Here is a 19,637-nt window from a genome sequence, read left to right as displayed (position 1 = left end):
TAGGGAAAAGCCCCTCTTAGAAAGAAATTAAAAATGAAAGCTGAATGGCCAAGAGTAATACGTACGTGTTCTACACACAAACCTGATATAGACCAGGTTACTTTTTAAAAGAAATGTCCATATTTCAGCGATTTGCTTTTATTTTAATCAAGAACAAAATTAGAATTACACACTTACTCCAATTCAGTTACATTAGCAAAATAGGATTGTGCACAAGTTTTCAATACGCAAAACAGCAACTGAAAAAGATACACTGATAAAAGTTGGAATGTATCACATATGTACTAATAAGAGTATCAGTAATTCATACAACGTGTCCTTCAGCTGTCTGAACTGAGATGAAATCCAGTAAGACAATGTGTAAACCTGTGCACCTGAGGATTACAAATTTTTGACAAAAGCAGACTGTGTATTGGTTGAAAATAAAGAACCACCTGGACCAGCTACTTTGATCATAAGAAAATAACTCTCTTCAAATATAATGCTGCTGAAAGGCAAACATGACCCCAGGCCAGGAGGGTCACAGTCTAAGGGTGTAATGTGTTAGTGACATCGTACAGTACTGCCTCTCACTCTGAAGTGACTCAGCTCTTGTCAAAATTTTCAGCCAGCATACTTGCCAGCCTTTGAAGTAAAAACTCCTGAAGCCAACAGGTACTTGGTTTGTGATACTGGAGAAACTGATGGGAGCTGACAACACATCTGCAATTCTTACCAGGTTTTAAGGGGATCAGCCAAAACTTGAACAGAAGCAAATTATGACTACTTCAGTGACTAGAAGAATGAAGAGACTTTCTTGTAAACAGAGAATAGCAAAGACCTTATCTAATAAAGCAAAATGAAAGCCAGAAAGAGGTATCACTTCTACCTATAAACATGTCCAAGAGTAAGTAAGAATGTGGGAAGGAAAAGAGCAGTTATAATCTAAAAAAAAAACCCCAAAACAATAAAAAACCCAACAAACCAAACCAAAAACCCAACAGTTTTGGCTCTAATCTGTCACCATCTCCCAGGTTCTTGGGAGAAAAGGCAGAGGAAGTAGAAGTGTCCTTTCATTTGACTAGTAGAGATGTTTCAGAGAGCTAAACCCACAGAAAACTGAACTTATTATTAAGTTAAACTAATTATTAAAATTAACTTAGTTATTTTTCTACCAGTCTCCCTTTCTGAAGGGGCAAACAACAGAATCACAAAAGCACTACTGCTAGCACCAATTTGGCAACACCAATGATTTAGAACAGCTTTTGCTACTGCAACTTCAGTCCGTGGCTTTTCAACCTCTACCAGGACAGCCAGCTTGTAACACTACATTATGTCAGCCCTAGGTTGTCGTGATGTCTGCAGGAAGACTCCTTTCTGAAAACCTTGAGAAAATTATCCTACTTTGTTTTGGTAAAGGATGGATTGGAGGATCAAAAAAAGCCACCTGTAAGAACTTGACAATATTCTTTCCACTCCTCTGACCCCCCGAATCCACTAGTCAGGTAGATTTTCAGGTGTACGACTCTGCCAGTCCCAGAGCTTCTTAATTGCATTTTACACTCACTACAGTAATGCTTTTCCAGTGGAGCTTGATCAGTCCATGAGAAAGCACAGACAACATGCTAGTCATTTTGAGAAGGGTTACCTTCCCCCCGCCCCCGATATATGTAACAATATAAGGAATTCATCTTTCCTGGGCTGCTCAAACGTAAGATTTTTGTGTTTAGATTATATGGGCTTAAAAAACGGTCAAATTTTGTCTTTTCAATTTTGTTACCAATTGTACCTTTAGTATTCTTTAACGTGACAAGGCTGCTACATCACTCCTAATAAAAGGTAACAGCATGAAAAACAGCAAATCCAAAACCCCAGTCAGCACTGACTGAAATAATACAACACAACTGGAATAGCTTTTGACAGCAGTTCTCTACCTTTTGTCTGGACTCTGACTTCACTTTCAGGGATATGAAGAAGTTTTTGTTTAGAAGGCCAAAATGGGATATAGACATCGGATTTCAGAGATTTATTGCCAAAGATTAACATGTAGACCCTCTAGCTGATTATATTCTTAAAATCTGCTCACAGAATTAACTACACAATTCATATGCATGTGTTATCTCCAGTACTGTATTCTAGCAATAGGTAAACATTTACACAACTAGCTTTACATTTGCCTATGGACAAAGCCTTCATGCATTTTTCATCAAAACCCATGTTTCACTGATTCCTTGCAGCTTAGAAGGTCTTGATATGACAAAACAAAGATCCAGTTAAATATCCAGAACAATGTCATTACAAAGGCCATTATGCCTAAAGAAACTTTTTATAAACCTATACTGAAAAATTAAACAGTAGCACCTATAAACGATATCTGGGCAAGGGTAAGTCAGTGCTACACTGAAGAGTGTTTCTCCTTTCCTTCCTTCTTAATTTTATTCTTTCTTACAAACAAAGCAATTCAAGTGGAAAACTTCATCTTCGATTCAGCTAAATGGTCTGTCTAGCCAAAGCAAAGGATTAACTGCAAACAGGCATACAGAAGGAAAAAAACCTGACTGACATTTCTATTTACCTTCCAAATCACAAGTGGTATCAGAGAATTCCCAAATTATCCAAGTCAAAACTGCTCAAAGAAATTTTTTGTTTGTGGGCACAGCTTTAAAACATCATCACTTACAGAAATGAGTGGCATATTTAAGTCAAGAGCTCTGCAGGATTCATAAAGCAATTCTACATCTATACAATAATATCCAATTACTTTCAGATTTTTTTTTTTGAGAGGGAACAAAAGTAACTTCTGTATTTTTTTTAATGTGAATTTTACAGGCTCTTATAGGCAAAAATAAAATATTAAGAACTAAACCCTCCAGCAGTTAGCTGACTTTAATCTTAGCATGATTAAAGATGTGCCCCTGCTTCGACATGGCAGCATTAACTCATTAACTGCCTTAACACTCAGGCACTGCATTCATTTTTATTACAGTGTTACATAAAACTTCTTACACCTTTCATGTGTTGAAGGATTGTTCAAATAAAACTAACATTCAGAGAAAATCTCTATACATAGCACCACAAGAAACAAGACATGAAGCCAAAGATCAGTGCTTTCTAATTCAATTTACACTTTTTTTTTTTCCCACATATATTAAAACACCCCAAACTAACAAGTAAATCAATAGCACGTAACTGCTTGGACAATCATATTCTTCTGCTGAAGAACAAAATGGCTACAGCTAGGACAACATAGCATAAAGAAGCAGATGATTACTAAAAAGAAAAAAAAAATTAAAGCTAATGCTCATATACACAGAGAAAATAAAAAAAATAAAGCCGCGTCAGCACTGAAAGCGGTTCCTTTTGTTCACAATCTTTGCAGTGAAAGCGATGGCAGCTGACATTCAGCTTAAAGTGCAGCTATGACAAATGCAACTTGACTGAAGTAGACTTCCTACTGAATTTCTTGGTTATCTTTTTGTCATCATCTAGCATCAAAAATCTTTTACAAAAATCATATGTTACATAATCTTCTCCGTATTATCTGCCATACTAATGTATAAACTGACAGGCCAACTGCTATATGCATTTAGTTTATTTTTTGGCTGCATTAAAACTTCAACAGTTGACAGCCTTTTATTTTAGCTTGCCTGTGTTGAGACATGACCAATGCTTGTACTGCGTACAGCATAAGCAATGATTTTCTTCCCGGTTTCCCCGTAAACAAACTGTTCGGTTTTTTTCTCTAATTTAGTTTCTGCTGAATTGAATGGTGAAAGGTAAGTAATAACAGTAGGTTCATATGCTGCTACTTTTTAACTGCATCCCGTCTCATCTTCATTGTATTAACATTCTAACAGCATCCTGAATTATCAAAATTGACCAATAGTTGCTCCCACGCTCCAGTTATTTTTAAGAGTCGTCATCACTTGTTAAAGCCTGAGTGCATTTGTTCTACTCTGCTCTAACTTGTTTTGCCTTGGACCATAATACTGAAAGAGTTCAGACACTCAGGTAAATTCCAACAATGCCATTTCTCAACTGTAAAACTATTATAAAACCACAGGCACCAGATTAAACCAAACTTACATTTTTTCCTTCATTATCTCATTTATGCAGATACATGCTATGCAACAGCATGTCAGGAGCTCTGCTAACAAATACACTGTGCAGTTTATAAGCTAAAGACTGACACAGCAAATCAATCTTCGGCCATTACTACCCTCCTTAGGAATTAGAACAGCAGTTCTCTAGCGCAGCCATACAGGCTGTTAAGTGGCCAACAGGGAATTGGTGAATATCTGTTATTCAACATATTTTCATTACTCAAAATTACATATTTGCCATGGTGGTCTATGTGGCTACAGAGAGAAATATTCAAAACTACCACATAACAGCTCTGGGACTATTAAAAAAATGAAAAAAGGAAAAAAAAATCGGAAGTATGCGAGCCTCAGCTGATAGAGAAGCCAATTTGATAATACCAAACTTCTAATCATAAATGCTTCTTTTCTGATGACTCTTTCAATTCCTAATACTTTCTGCCTTTGACACATAACAGCAACGTGAACAAACCCAGAAATTACTCCCCAAGCTTGTCAGCTGTATTCAAAGAGATTTATAAATCTTATGTTAATTTTTCTGCACAGACTGTTACATTGCTCATCTCAGACGAAAACTACCAAACAAAATACCATATACCACTTAAAATTCCCAGTCCTTTACATTCCATTTCTATTACATGAAAGAAAAACTAGGTTGCTGGTAAGGAGACTCCTGTTTTATCATCATATATTAATTCTTTTCTAGAACTGTAATGTAAAATCGGTTATTTGTAATTTTATTACACAGTTTTCATTTGACTATTCTTCCTTACTATGTTCAAAGAAATAAAGTGATATTTATAATACCTTGAAAGGAACAGTGTGCCTCAAATCATCAAGATAATATTCTTCGATTGCATGCAGTTTGCCTTCCACTTTAAATACACAGGCTGGATACAGACCATTATGAACTGGAAGTGCAAAGTAATCAGCAAATTCTTCACAGTTGATGGAGGCAGACATCAATATTACCTGTTAAAAAAATTGCACAGCAAATGTAAAACATCAATTTTTAACACAAAATGCCATGCTATTCTGGAACCTCCACTTAATCCTTATGCTAAAAAGGTCTAATTTTGGTTACTACAGGTACGTATCCTACGCACATTTAAGTTAGTCAAATCTAAATGCTTAAGATGCCCTAGGTAGCACGTGAAGAAAGGTAAGCACCTGTAAGGGAACGGCTCAGGCTAGACGCCTAGGGCAGACAATGTGGAAAAAAGTGTACACCAAGTATTTTCAAGTCCTGTTTAGTTTTAGAGGTTTTTTTAGTCCTGAGTTAGATGTCAGTACCTTTAACTCCAACAGAAGATGGGCTTACTCCTGTAAGTGCAGTAACCGTAACACAGACTTAAAAATGTTACTATCATGATTTTGAAATATGTCAGGTAACTTTTCTCAGTTTCAATTAATTTATGCAACTTAAAACTCTCAAGGATCACACTAAGCACTTTGCTCCGTTTGCTGACTCTGCCAAGATTTTTAACTTAAGCAGAAGAGCAGAAATCACATTTGCTACCTAGTGACACCTTTTCCCTCAGCTATTATAAAATTCAGAATTTACAGCTTTGTTGTTTTCTCCCTGGTAAGACAGCCTACACTCAGAATGGGGAAAGGGAGAAAAACAAAGCAACTTAGTGGCTATAGCTATCTACCCTCTAACTCCTCTACCTGGATCGTGCTTCCACTGCTCAGCACAACCAGCTGGAATAAACTAGACAGCTTCAACTTGAAAAAAGGATGAAGAGTGAAGGAGTTATAATGAACTGTATAGTGTTCAGCTTCTTTATCTTCAGGTCTGAGCCACACTCTAAGCAGTGGTTGTAAAGTGGGACACAGTCAGACCTCTTTTGCTTTCCTAACATCTTGCATGAACTCAAAAATAAAACGAAACGGACATCAACAACCAAAACAAAAAAAAGCTATGAAATACAAGTGCTCTTCCCTTACAAAGGCAGGCAGGCAAACTAACGAAACGGGCGCTGTACCACCACTGTGCTTCGCTCCAAGGCACGTGTAAAGGCACAAGAAATGCATGAAAGGGGCAGACTAAACCATGAAGCCATTTAACATCACCCTGAAAGGAGAAAAAAATAAAAAAATCTTAAAGGACATAACTCTTCAATTATATGAAATCTGTCTCATTACAGCACAAACTGCCTCGTGACTCAATGGATAGTGGGCTCACCTATGCTACAAAAATAGGCTAAACGCAACCTTACCTAAAGGCTATTGAAACAAAATCCAATCTAAATTATCCTAACCACAGCTAGGGACAAGAAATATTAAACTACCTTTTCTTCTAGACAATCTTTGTCATTTGCACTCTCTAATCTGCATGGACTCCTTCCAAACAGGAAGGAAAACTCTAGGTTCTTAACAGTGTGTCTGAAGGATCACCAAGAGTTTGATCTACTCCCAAAGCAGAAATTCAGCAAGCACACAAGACCAACATGGCAGAGGAACACACTAGAATAGAGGGCAATCATCAAGATCAAGCAGTCCAAAAAAAAACCACACTCGTGCAACATGAATATGTCTAAAGCCCCACTACATGATAACAAAAACATGCACAGTAACAACTTCTGACTTCAAATGTGCTTGAATGACTATTTGCTAGAACGTGGAAATATGACTATCTTTATCTTGTTCTTTATCTTCCCTACCTAAGCAGCTGTTACTAGTCACTACTGGAAATGGCACTGTTTTGTCTGACCCAGCAGAGCCATTCTTACAGTCGCAGGTTTTCTCACAACCCCATCCCAGCAACATCAAACCTACAACAGTCAATCAAATGTCTGCACTGTGATCTAAAAGCAATAACCTGCACCAGACAGCTGCCAGAAAACTCAGCATCGTTGGTAGGTGAGCCACAACAGACAGATCTAGTCCTCCATATGTCAGAATCACTCTTGCCATCCTGTTAGTTGATCAATTGTTAAATTACCTGCCACACCTGTGGTCTGCAGCGTCCAGATTAGGAGACAAACACCTCATATTATTTCCTATCACCCTGAATTAGACATCCCCCTCCAGGACTCCCATTCTGGGCAGGCCCCGGCCGCCCTGTGCCCGGGTCTGTGATGTCCGGAGGTAGAGCAGCGACTCTTTCACGGGCACCCCCTTGTCGTGGGGAAAGAGCTTGTGTGCCCTTGTGAGGGTGAGAGCTGTGCTGGTGGTGGCATGTGCCTCTGGTGGGGTCTCCCAGGCCAGACAGGTCTCAGCTGAAGGGTCAGACAAAGTGCGTCCACGGGCAGGATGGGCTCACTAGCCTTCGGGCAGCCATCCTAGGAGAAGGACAACTCTGACTCCAAACCCGGGTGGATGGAGCTCGTTTAGCCTTGTAAGGCATCCATCATCTAAGAGAAGGGTACTCTGACCAAACCTACGACCCGAGGACTTTGCTGTCACCGTCCAAGCTCGCTAGGCGCTGGCAGATGAACCTCAGATGTAAAGGTTGGAGCCAGTTCTGCGCATGCTGCGCCTCACCTAAAAAATCCACCATGCAGGCCCGAAGGGTGCACTCATTGACTGCAGTGAGCATGGGAAAAACCCTCCCAGATCTTTGTTCGCGAAGCCAAGCCATGATGATGATGATGAATTAGACATACATTTTTTCCCCTTAAATAGGCCTCTTTGCACTCTTGTCTCTTGAATCCAGGGGGCTAGGAGGAGAATCTTGCATTTTTAAAATTAATTTGCCACATGATCAAAGCTCCCTTTACAGATTGCAAACAGGGCTGAAAAGGGATGAACTAGGAGACACTGGGCTTAGTGTATAGATTCAAACTGAATTACTTGTTCTGCTCTGATAAAATCTGCAACGGAGATCAAGAGTTCTCCCCTTCCCACCATAAAAAGATTTCTAAAAGACACAGACGCCCCTACAAACCTAAGATTGTCTCAGTTTTATACAATATGAAACAGTCACCTGAAGAAACAACCACAGAGCAAGATATAAAGGAGATAAAGTTTTCCAGCAAAAATTGAGAGATTTAATCAGAATTATAGAGAAAAAAAAAAAATCTTTCAGAACCCATAAAAGATAAATATTTTCTAACTGAAGAGATAAGACCTGTAGGGATTGCTGCCACTGAAACCAATCAAGCAGGATCAAGGGCAAACTTTTCACAAACTGAGTATGATCAAAGTACTTGGTAGTCTCAGTAGGCAGAGCCAAGTGCTAAGAAAGGCCATACAGCTTCGCACTGCTGCCTCTAAATTGAAAGGCAAGTGAATTTTCTTATTGGCAAGAAAAGGGATCAAAAGTACAGACACGTGCCCTATGCCAACTGGAAAGGCACCTTCAGTGAGAGCGTGCTTGCAAGATCTAAAGACCAGGTTATTTGAGTTTGAGTCATTGTGGTGAACTGTACAGAAGAACACGGATTTCTTTCTAACAGCAACAAAAAGAGCCAACATAGACTCAAGTTATTCCTGCTCTGAATGGAACAGTTGACATTAACTGAATGATTAACCGAAGCACTTTAGGGACACATACAATCTCACAAAATTTCTGCAGCCTCCAAGAGCTGCACAGAAATACACCAAGTAAACATAACTCTATCACTTGGCATTTAATTTCTTAAAATTCAAGATTTCATTACCTGAAGACCACAAAGACTAAATGCATCATGCTAAATGCTGCAAATTCTGCTTTAGTACAAAGCACAATTTTCTAACATGCAGAGAAAAATCACAGCCTCATTTTACTACCAGTGATGCCTAGACATCACAATAAAGCATTTCTGGTTTTGCTCTTTTTCCAAATACATTGTCCCATTTACAAAAACCTCAGTATTTCCAAGAGTTAATGCTACCACATTCAACCAAGGATAAGCACTGCCCTCAATACCCAGTACACAATTCTAGTCAAATATCCATCTTGCATTTTTTAGCCTTAAGCAGAATTTAGAAACTAATGCATTTTAACACGAGGGAAAAAAAGTCTCTCAGAACACATTATAACAGCCAGGAAAAGAATGCCCTTTAGCTTGCTTGCTTATGAAGAGTGGCAAACTAAGTAATATTTTAGTGAAAAATAATGACACATATATTGTAATATCTACAAAGGGCATGTTTTAAAGAACAAAAACATGTACAAATTTATTCTTGCCCAAAAAGAGTGGCAGAATATTCTTTGAACCTACCTTTACAAACTGAGAGTTTGTATGCAACAGTTTACGGATCACCAAGAGCAAGAAATCCAGTTCTTCTGTACGCTCATGCACCTAGAAGAAATCATCCAGGATTTCATTAATTTTCATTACTTTATGCTCCTCTTTATCACAATCTCTTCCTTTACTACTGAATTTCATGTTTTATTTTTGTAACTTGGAACAATACATTTTTCATTCTTGGAACAATACTTCTAAGACTATGCATGTTAATCACATTTTAAAATCCCAACACAGCTGTTCAGATGACTACAGCACCCTTTGTGAAAATCCTGTGCCAATACTAAGTCACGAAAACTGTAGAGTAGTAACTCGAAAACCAATTGCAAGATCTAGCCACTAGTCCTACTAGAGCTGACAATAAGAGCTGAAGTGATACTGAAGTTGGGTAAGTCAACTGTACTGCTAAGATTACAAATGACCAAGGCAGGAACTGTGTTGGCTTGTCTAAAAGCTAAGCAAATTAAATAGATGTCCCTTGTTCACAATGGCTTCTAGCCATGATCAAAGTAACAACTGTTTTCTAAAACATTATTTTCCACCCAATTCTTTACATAACCTAGCACCTGAGTTTTCTGACTGCTCCTTGCAGTTCAAGAAATACTTCTTGACATTATCAGTGATGATCATATGCCTTTCTTGAATTACAGTTTTAATATATTAAGTGCAACAGCTTTTTCCAGAGCTCAACCTTCAAAGACCAACATCTCCACAAGGCAGTCAGCATATTCTGACATAATATACTTATATTCAGCACTGTCCCCTTGCAAAAATGATTTATCTAAAGCAGTTTCCAGACTGACAGCAGTGTCTTGCTGTGACAAGTCATGATCTTCAGACCTAGGTTTATCTAGGTAAGTTCCTGAATGCCTGCAGTACCTTAAGAGGACTGGGACCTGTAATTAAGAATGCAGTGGAGAACATGTGGTTGTTAAAATGGTTACTATTGGGTCAAGATCACAATCTGTGAGGTAGATGTGGGGGAAAAATTGACATATGGTGAAGAGGATAGACTAGATTTTCACCTGGGTTAGAAAAACTCACACATAGTCTTGAAAGCTAGGAGCTGCTGACAGAAGCAGTACAAGCTGATACTGTCAGTGCAAATTACAGCACTCAAGCAAACAAGGTTTGAAAAACCTTTGCATAAATTTGTCCCCTTGCATAAAGGGCCAGGAAACTTCACTCATTAATTTTTGTACCTAATTATAACAATCTAACACTTCTCTGTGTACGCATCTTCTATTGTTAAAGTTTTGCATCTTACATCTAATCTGCATTTCCTTATCTTTGACTTAAAAATGTCAAAGTTTGTAAGATTCTGCTGATGTATTAGAATGGTCCTAAATTGTTCCCATGAAGGCAACTGGTATAATCCTTTAGGATTCAGGATTTTTTTGGTTCTTTTGTCGGTTTGAATGAAGTCCTAAAGTATCTTCATACAGAAGAGTAACTGTTTGCTCAATCTTTTCCAGGTTTTCAATATGCCATTTCAAGTGCAGTCATGACAGCCTTCATTATTACTGCAATAGTCTGAAGTACACCAAGTCTAAAGTATACCAAGTACTGCCTTCCACGCTCTGCAAATATCCAAGAATCAAAGTCACTCTTAGCTCCAATGCCATAATGGAAAGAAAATGAAAACTGGCATTAAAAACAACAGAACAACTCCACTGTAAGTCCTCCTCGGATTTAAGTCCTACATCTTACGTGGATTTACATTCATGGTTTCTGAAAGCACAATTTCACATCTGACTATGTTTAGCAGTCAAATACTGCTTACTACAGAAAATAAGCATAAAAACATTTAAAATTATACAAGTTACAAACACCCCCTAGAAGTATGTTTTCTTTAGCTTTTTAGTAGAGTAAGGGCAACAGTAATGAATCCACATGGGTGGTCTCCACATGGTGGATTTCAGAAAACATTTCAAGGAAGTCATATCAAAAGCTAAGCAATCCCCAAAATCCTCCTCGCACCCTCAATTCTAAATTTTGTTGCTCCAAGGATGACCAAGACAAGCCTACTGCAAGAAGTGTTAGTTTAAACAACTTAGAAAAATGTAGACATCTAATAGTAAAGACGGTATGTCTTTCTCTAGCATTGTAAGAGGGACAAAAGAGAAGCAGCAGCTTTTCTTAGTATGAAATCTAAGCTTATTTCCACAAACTTACTTCATCAATGAAAATGTGCGTGAATTCAGTTAAGGTTTTGGCAAAAACAATTTTCTGAAGAAGAACTCCAGCTGTCATGTACAGCAACCTTGTCTCGCTTGTGGAAACGTTCTCCAGACTTACCTAACACAGTGTGAAAAGTAATACAAACAGAAACAGGTATTTAATGTTTATAGGAACATGCATCTGAAAGAACTCCAACTTTAAACATACTGTAAACGCATTCAAATTATTCGCTCAAACTTGTAAAAGCCTGTGTACAAATGTGTTCTTAAAGCCCAGAGCCAGTTAACTGCAAATATTTTCCTTATGAGAAATTAAAAAAAAAAATTTTAAATCCTGCAATTTATCCAGTAAAGAATCAAACTTCCTTGCTGGGGGGCTTGAGAAGAATAATTCACAGGCTTTTAAAGGTACAGACATGACTCTTTCCACTAATATAGAGAGCAAGAAAAACCTTTTACCAATATGTAGTTTGCTTACTGGACAGGAGAAAAGGAAAAAGGTGTAAGATATCACAAAGACCAGGCAATTTATTCCTGAGAGGAAAGTTCTACAACCCTATGTCAAATAGTGCATTTTTGATTTACAAAATACTTTCGCAACTTAAAACTATTTCAGATGCTACCTACCAGGCAGGCAGGCAAAGCCACGACCATCTTTCCACTTTCAGCTTTTATAACAGCCTAGATGAGACAAATCTACGGTCAACTGTTCTACTGCCATTTCTGCTCAGCTCACACAAGCTGTTTCAACACAAGCCTGGCACCTCCATGTACACTGTCCTGAAGAGGATCTAGAAGCACACTACCATTTTATGTCTTTAAGACTCAATAGACTAATGAATCAATTTAGTAATTCATGACTAATTAATTCAATGTATCAAATAATATCAAAGACTTTCTGTTGAAACTACTTTGAAAAAAACCCCACCCATACATAACCCATACACAAATAATTTTGTAATTCTACAAAATGATAACCAGAGCATTAATATTTGCTTAGTTAAAATTTGAGATAATGTCAGATCACGATTTTCAGAGAATTATCTGGAATGTTCACCTCTCGGAATTGGAACTTAGTGATTGAACATAAAGGGTATTTTTACTTCATCTTACAATCTACTGATGGAAAAATTAAACGTCAGAGATGTGTAAACAAAAAAAACCACCAACCAAACAAATATTTTTCCTAGTACACTATTTGTTGTAGATATATCACAAGAAAACACTTAGATTTGATACGAAGACAAAGATTAGCATTCAGTAGGGATGACAGTAAAAATCCTTTTGAATGGAAAAAGTCTGCACAGCCCTGTAATACGGTATTGCTGTGACTAGTAACAGGCCATAAGCTTTGTACAGAGTTTGCAAGGCCTCAGGACTAACCCGCGTCAGGCAGGCCCGCTCTCTTTGAACTCTTCTTCATCTGCCTTCACCTTTGCTTTACTTGGTCTAAGTGGGACAGCAGTTTAGTGTACTGTAGAAATAGAGAGGCCTGGTACAGTAGCAGAGACCTTGAGAAGCGGAGGCACAGGATGTGACACAGAAGAAAGCAGACGTGGGACACGATGAGGCAGAAGTTTGGCACTGTAGACTCCGTGCTATAAACAACTCTGTAATGGTCCAATAAAAACACTTCAAACCTGTAACTGGACTAAACCAGTTTTATGGGTAGCAAACATAAAGAAAACATCTAACACACATGAATGGCACCATCTGTAGTACTTTTGGAAGTACCCTGGCACTGCAGACCAGTGAAAAAAAGAAAGCTGTAAATGCATGTTAGCAAACATACACATATGACTCTAAGTGCAAAGAAGAAAGGAAGAAACAACCAGAATGAAGAAGTGAGAAAGAAGAAACCAACACATATTTCTCCCAGCAAAGTACTGCAGAGGCAGACAACTCTCCATGAACATCTTCCTATGGCCATCAGCAGTGTGAACTCACTGGCCTTCGGCCCCAGAGAAGCCAGTTCAGGCAGAGCTATTGTCAAACTACTTGTGAAACAATGATCGCAGCATTTTATTGTGGTTAGCATCAAACAGCAGATTAAAGCATCATATCTGTGTCAAAAGATCAAAGTGGCATCGAGTGTACAAACGAAGGTATAGAACTGAATTTGAAGCTGAGTGGGACAAAACAAAAGGAAAAGGAAGACTTAAGAGGGAAAACTAGTTCAAGTTTTTCACGTTAAGAAGAAATGACAGGACATTCACAAAACATTCATGAATCTGGCCATAAATGCATGAAATTTTTGACAGAGATGACAGGTAAATGTGAGGTCAAACAAATAAAGAATGTTAATTAAAGAGTTTAAAGGACAAATTATAGAATATAGTTCTCCTGCAACAATTTCAGAGATTAGTAATATAATGTGTCCAATTATCAGAATGCAGACAATTAAATAGTTCTGTTGGAGTCTCAATAGCATTTATAGTTGCTCAACTCTAAAAGCTTAAACATTAGGAATCTTTAACAGGAGGCAGCTAGAAACCTGCAAATTCCACTTTAAAAGCAGATTCATTAACATTCCTTCAGAATGATGAATATGCTTAAAAGTAATCAAGAAAGAAGATACAGTACTTTTTAATGTATTTTAAGATACAATTTGAAATTTTCTCATACCTGGTATCCTACAATTCCACCTAGTGTACACGATCTTTCCTTGCTAATCCACCTGGCAATGCTTCGGGCGCCAATTCTCCGAGGCTGGGTAACAGCAATGTTGCAGTAGATAGATCGCTGGATGCAATAGTCCAAAACATATTGTGGAAGCTGTGTGCTCTTACCACTGCCAGTTGATCCTTGTAGAATCACAACTGAATTGCTTTCTATCAGGGACAGTAGCTAAAACAATTTTTCAAGAAAACTCGTAAGTCTACAAAACAACTCAACACAGATTTCAGAGAGATCTGAAATATCTATAGCTTCCAAGCCACATATCAAGTCTCTGTAAAATAATGTGCAATATTTTCTATCATCTCCTAGGTATCTGTAGATAATGACTCCTAAAACAAGCACAGAAGGTCACAGAACAGAACATAGGCAACTATTTGGTCACATATTTCGTGTAAGTACCTATAAACAGAAAGTATTAACAGAAATATTCCTTCCTCTAACAATTTTTATACAATGGCTTTGTATGGAAGTTTCCTTCTGAAATAAACAAAAAGCCCACAAAACACCCCCTGACAAAACAAAACAAGATTTTCAGCTTTAATCCGTAATGTGAAAAAGTAAAACAAAATTACCTCTTCCCTGTGTTTGGCTATAGGCATATCCACACATTTATCATTAGTTACTGGCACAGAAGCACAATCACTTGATTTGCACTGAGACCGTGAAGTATCTACGCACAAAAATACGCAAGTTATTTCAATAGAGAAAGGAAAAGGCCAGCAGGAGAATATGACCAGAGTGTTTGGAACCTAACTTCCGTCCAATCTGAATCACACGCTTATGAGTATTAATATCACTCCTACTTCGTAATATTATTAAATTGAAGAGATTTTCTGTGTTTTTGCAACTGCTGTTTTACCGGCAGCAGCTGTGAAAAACACTGCTGTGTGTACAGGCACTGTCAGTGTCAAGGATGCATACAATTCTGTAACTATATGCAAACTGCAGAACTTTCTCTTAATTAAAAAAATAGTAATTTTGCATGGTTTGCATTACAACTGTCAAATCTACCCCTGCTCCCAAGACCTTTTTTGAAAATACTGAAAAACTATGCCTTACTCATGTACCCAAGGATTGCTTCCTTTGAAGCCTATTAGATTCACAGTACAAAATAACCAGTAATTTGACAGGAAGACCACTGTATTTTTAACACTTAAAACAAGTCAGGTAAGTATCACCATGACTGTTCAATGTGATACTACATTCTGCAGTCTCTTGGCAGGAGCTCGTCACCATTACCACTGGGTAATTCAGAACAAAAGTCTTACCCTGCTGCCATGAATTTCTACTCAGTAGGTCTGCTGGCAGTTTGACCATGAGAAACAAAAGAGCAACAAGGCAGGTGTAGAAAGGTAAAACCAGGACGAGACTTCAGCAAGCAACAATTTTGTAAGTTACAATTAAACAATTGGTTAAAAAACCCATCATACTGAAATCAGAAGTAGAAATGCTTTCTATTTCAAATGAGTTTCAAAGGTACTATGGTGAAATTTATTTGCATACAGATAATAAAAAATTAAGACTTCCCTTTTTCAAATGTTGTATTATTTCACTAAGAAGTACAGAGAGTACTTGGAAAGAAATCTAGTATTCTTTTTATAAAGGTAAGAGCATAAACACCAGACTGAACAGTTAATAGTTTCCTTTCTTCAGAAAGGTTACTAGCAAACTCACACAGCAGTGAAGCAGAAGTAAATAGAACAACTTCTTTTGTCTCTGTAGCACACCTGAATGCATCCCATCCTCCCTAAATTGTCTTCAAGTGTCAAGGAATACAAAATGAGCTATTCCTACATTAAAACAAACTCCAAAGGCTGGATGATTCATTAAGACGGTTTCCCAAAGCCCTAAAATCCAGAGTTCTCCTGAAGCCACACTCTCTAACAAGAAAGGTTCTTTACCTAGACTCCATGTAATGCAAGTTACAGATGATCACTGTAAATCAGTGATTTACCTAGTGCTACTAAATGCATACAACGCAGAACTTAATAGCAGCAACCCATGAAAATATTAACTGTCCTTTTTAAAATACTTTTAGTCAAGTTTCTAAATATATTTCCCAGGAAAATCCATATATAGCATCCTGTCACAGCAACACTGTGCAAAGGCAGACTGGCTTCCCTCTGGCACAAACATGTCACTACTGAAACATCAGTAGCTCTGGATGATTTGACCAATGCTGGAAGAAACCGCAAACTGCTAGTGAAAAGATCCCGGGTCAGCATATTGCTGCTAGAACAACACAGCCTTCCCACCTCTACTAGGTTTTCCATGTAACAATTGCAGTTTTCAAAAAGTTTGACAAAAGTTTACAACAGAAGGCAGCAGTGACTCTGTAATAGTGCTTATAAAAAAGGAAAAGAGAAAAAAATTTGAATTCCTATTATAAGCTTCTCTAACTCAGTAAAAACCCAGTGTGCTAAATAAACATTCAAACATTCAAAAATTCAATTAAGAGTTTTATTTAAAAAATAAAGGAACAATCCAGAAACAACCAACCACCAACATTCATGAACCTGCTGAGTAATCAGATCAATTTAATCAATTTCATGTATTTTTTTTCATTGACGAAACATAACTTTTTTTTACATGACAGTTCTATGACAGCAATATCTTACCTTCTCCCACACACAGATGTTTGGATAAAAGTTGTTTCAAAAGTAAAGGTCCTCCAGTGTTAGCTACCATCAACATGCAGAGTTTGAGAACTGGCAGCCATTTAGTAGATAACTGCAAGTACTAAAAACTGTATGGTTTGTTTTTTTCCTCTTCAAGACATGTACTCTGTGCTTAAACTGAAAGCAGCTGAGTTTGCTTGGGGGACTAATACAAGGACAACTGCAAGACTTCTGCCTAAAGCAGACAGTACAGTCTTGGGTCTCAGAGTAAACTGGCAACTTCTGATGAACACTGTCATGACCCAAGCAGCCATTAAAAGGCCCAATATAACAAACTGAGGATACAAACTTTTTCTAAAATCTGGTGTGATCATCAGTGAAAAAACAAAACTGGGATAAGGAACCTGGGTAACCATCTTAGAGGACCTTAAACTTTTGCCTTTTTTTTTTTTAATGATGTTGTTCTGAACAATGACGACTTGCTACAGAATAGAGATACTTGATTATACACCCTGTGAAAGTTCCAAGATTATTCTACTAATTTAAATAACCATTCACCTGTGGACTGTGTACCATACACTGTAATTACCTTCAACTGTTGCTGTTTGGTTTTGGTTGGGATTTTTTTTTTTTTTACTTCTATTTATGTAAATGAAAACTGGTCTTTAGAAAAACAGGTAACTTCTGCAAATACTACCAGCAAGAAAGGCACAAAGTTTCATTTTTTCAATTGCTTACACTTTCTGAAAAAACAGTATTAAGACTGGGACACCAAATCCAACCAATGCACACCTTTGTAAGCCATCGTGCTCAATCACACACGACAGATTCTGACACATAGAGAATGCAGGACACTTCCAACCTGAAAATAGTAAATTGAGGAAGCATGCAACTGCCCACCATGCTGTTTTATGACAAGTAAATATTTGTGTATAAGAAGTATTAATGTCAGTCCAGAATAATGATATCAGTTTCTCTATTCAGAGTCAGTGCTAAAAGAAACTGAAAACTCAGTTACAGGAAAGAAGGGTTTGCCTGCTCATTTCCTTTTCCATTACTACCAAACTTGTGTGGAGATATGTTGACTGCTATGACTATGGCAATCTACTGCCCATGGAAAGTAATTTTCCAATATCTCAGTTATTGCAGCCCATACAGCAGACATGTTCCTTCTGGCAACTGCTTCCTGAACTGAATTTGAAGAGATACTTTAACACAAGATTGGATTTTTGTATTCACCAGTTCTGGGAAAAGAGATTGTACAGCTGGATCTTGGTATCTGCCACTAAGCAAATTAAAATAAGATGCATTAAAAAAACATATACTTGAAAGTACTGATGAGGTGAGTCAAATTAGATGCTTACTATGTCACTGATCATTCTTCTGCTGAGCTACTAACGCACGAAGTGATTACATTTAGCAAGCAAGCTCATGGGAAAGGAAAGCCCTAAGAAACAACCAGGCTCCTACACCACGCCATGAAGCATATGGAGCTCACAGTAAGCCATGCTACTTCAGCCATAACGCCACTTGGTCTCAGAATGCCATAGGAATCTTGAAGTCTCGTCACTATCCAGTCTGCAGAGTCCCCCACTGGATCCCATACTGCTGGGTACAGAGCACTGAAAAGAGAAGCCAAGCATCAACACTGCATGGAACAGCTCCTGAAGCACCTGAGACTCCAGAACAGGACATGGGACGTTAAAGAGTAGGAAGAGGCGGGGGGGGAGAGGACAGAGGAAAACATCTAATAGATTAATAATACAAGAGTATGTACATCCTAATATTTTAGTAGTTTTAAGGTTGTTTGCCAACTAGATAATGTTAAAGTAAGTTACAACTGAAAGGCTAAAATAAATATTAGAAGGCATAAATTTAGAGAACAGACATTTTAGGGTAGATGAAGACAGATATTTATAAAATAAAGTACCAGGATGACTATGCAGAAATATTTCCTAAAAAGCATAAGTTATAACCCCGTTCATTTCACAGAAGGAACATTACTAGTATCCGTTCCATTCAAAAATAAGCAAGCCATCAGTGCTGCTAAATTAAGTTGTTTGTCTACCTTCGGCAGAATTCTCATTTAAGAGCTGAGGGACATTAAATGATTGGTGACAATTCCAGTAAATAGTCAAGACCACTATATGTTTTATGGTGGTTTAGGACTTGGTGTGGTTTGAGTAGCGGGGGAGGAGGCTGCCACCTTTGTTCGGTGTGCTTTTGGTAGTGGGGGATGGGACTACTACCATGGTAGCCTGTAAGAAGCCTGTAAGAAACTTCACAAAAAGAGCTCCTCTGGCTTCAATTCGACCCATCTCTGGCCAGGGCTGCGCCAATCAGCACCTCTGCAAGTAAACCTGTTTAAGAAGGGAAATGTCTTTGGGAACACCTTTTGGTTTTGGAGCACTCCTTTGTTTTGGAGGTGGTAGGGCAGAAGAAGTGACCATGAGATCACCCAAGTAACTGAGGAGAAGGCTGGGGTGACACACTGGTATAGTCACTTTCCTTGGCCCATGGAAGTCGTCAGGCTGAAGCCCTGCAGTCCTTGGAGGGCACTGGCAGGGAGATGGTTGGGCTGCAGAGAGCCAGAGAGAGAGACCTGCGCTGTGGAGAGATGGAAAGAGGCCCACGATGCAGAGAGCTAGGGAAGAGGCCCATATTCCAGAGAGCTGTGAATCCTGAAAAAGGCTGAGACTTTAGAGAAGTTGATGCTGGGTCAGTTCGGCACTGGGAGAAGCAATCCTGGCGGCAGACCCCCATGTGAGCCAGAGACATTCATGCAGGATAGTCTCCTGTGGGGGGGGACGCCACAAGGAACTGTAAGGAGCGTTTCCTGTGAAGAAGTGCAAGCAGCAAGAACAGCATGGAGAGGGCTAACACTGACTGCACTTATCATCCTGT

At 38.3% G+C, this 19,637-nt stretch overlaps 1 protein-coding gene across 1 annotated transcript in view; it reads right to left on the bottom strand.

Annotated features, from left to right (window-relative positions):
- The window catches only part of TDRD9 (tudor domain containing 9), a gene marked incomplete at its 5' end in the record, with an annotated part of 56,162 nt that overhangs the window by 34,947 nt on the left and 1,578 nt on the right, over nucleotides 1–19,637 (bottom strand). Inside the window, 5 exon segments of the mRNA XM_010133691.1 lie at nucleotides 4,887–5,051; nucleotides 9,230–9,310; nucleotides 11,432–11,554; nucleotides 14,062–14,283; nucleotides 14,688–14,785. Coding sequence (XP_010131993.1) covers nucleotides 4,887–5,051; nucleotides 9,230–9,310; nucleotides 11,432–11,554; nucleotides 14,062–14,283; nucleotides 14,688–14,785 — 689 coding nt within the window.

Source organism: Buceros rhinoceros, unplaced genomic scaffold (assembly GCF_000710305.1).
Source record: "Buceros rhinoceros silvestris isolate BGI_N320 unplaced genomic scaffold, ASM71030v1 scaffold9613, whole genome shotgun sequence".
In the NCBI taxonomy this organism is placed as follows: domain Eukaryota; kingdom Metazoa; phylum Chordata; class Aves; order Bucerotiformes; family Bucerotidae; genus Buceros; species Buceros rhinoceros.
This window is presented reverse-complemented; position numbering and strand designations above follow the sequence as displayed.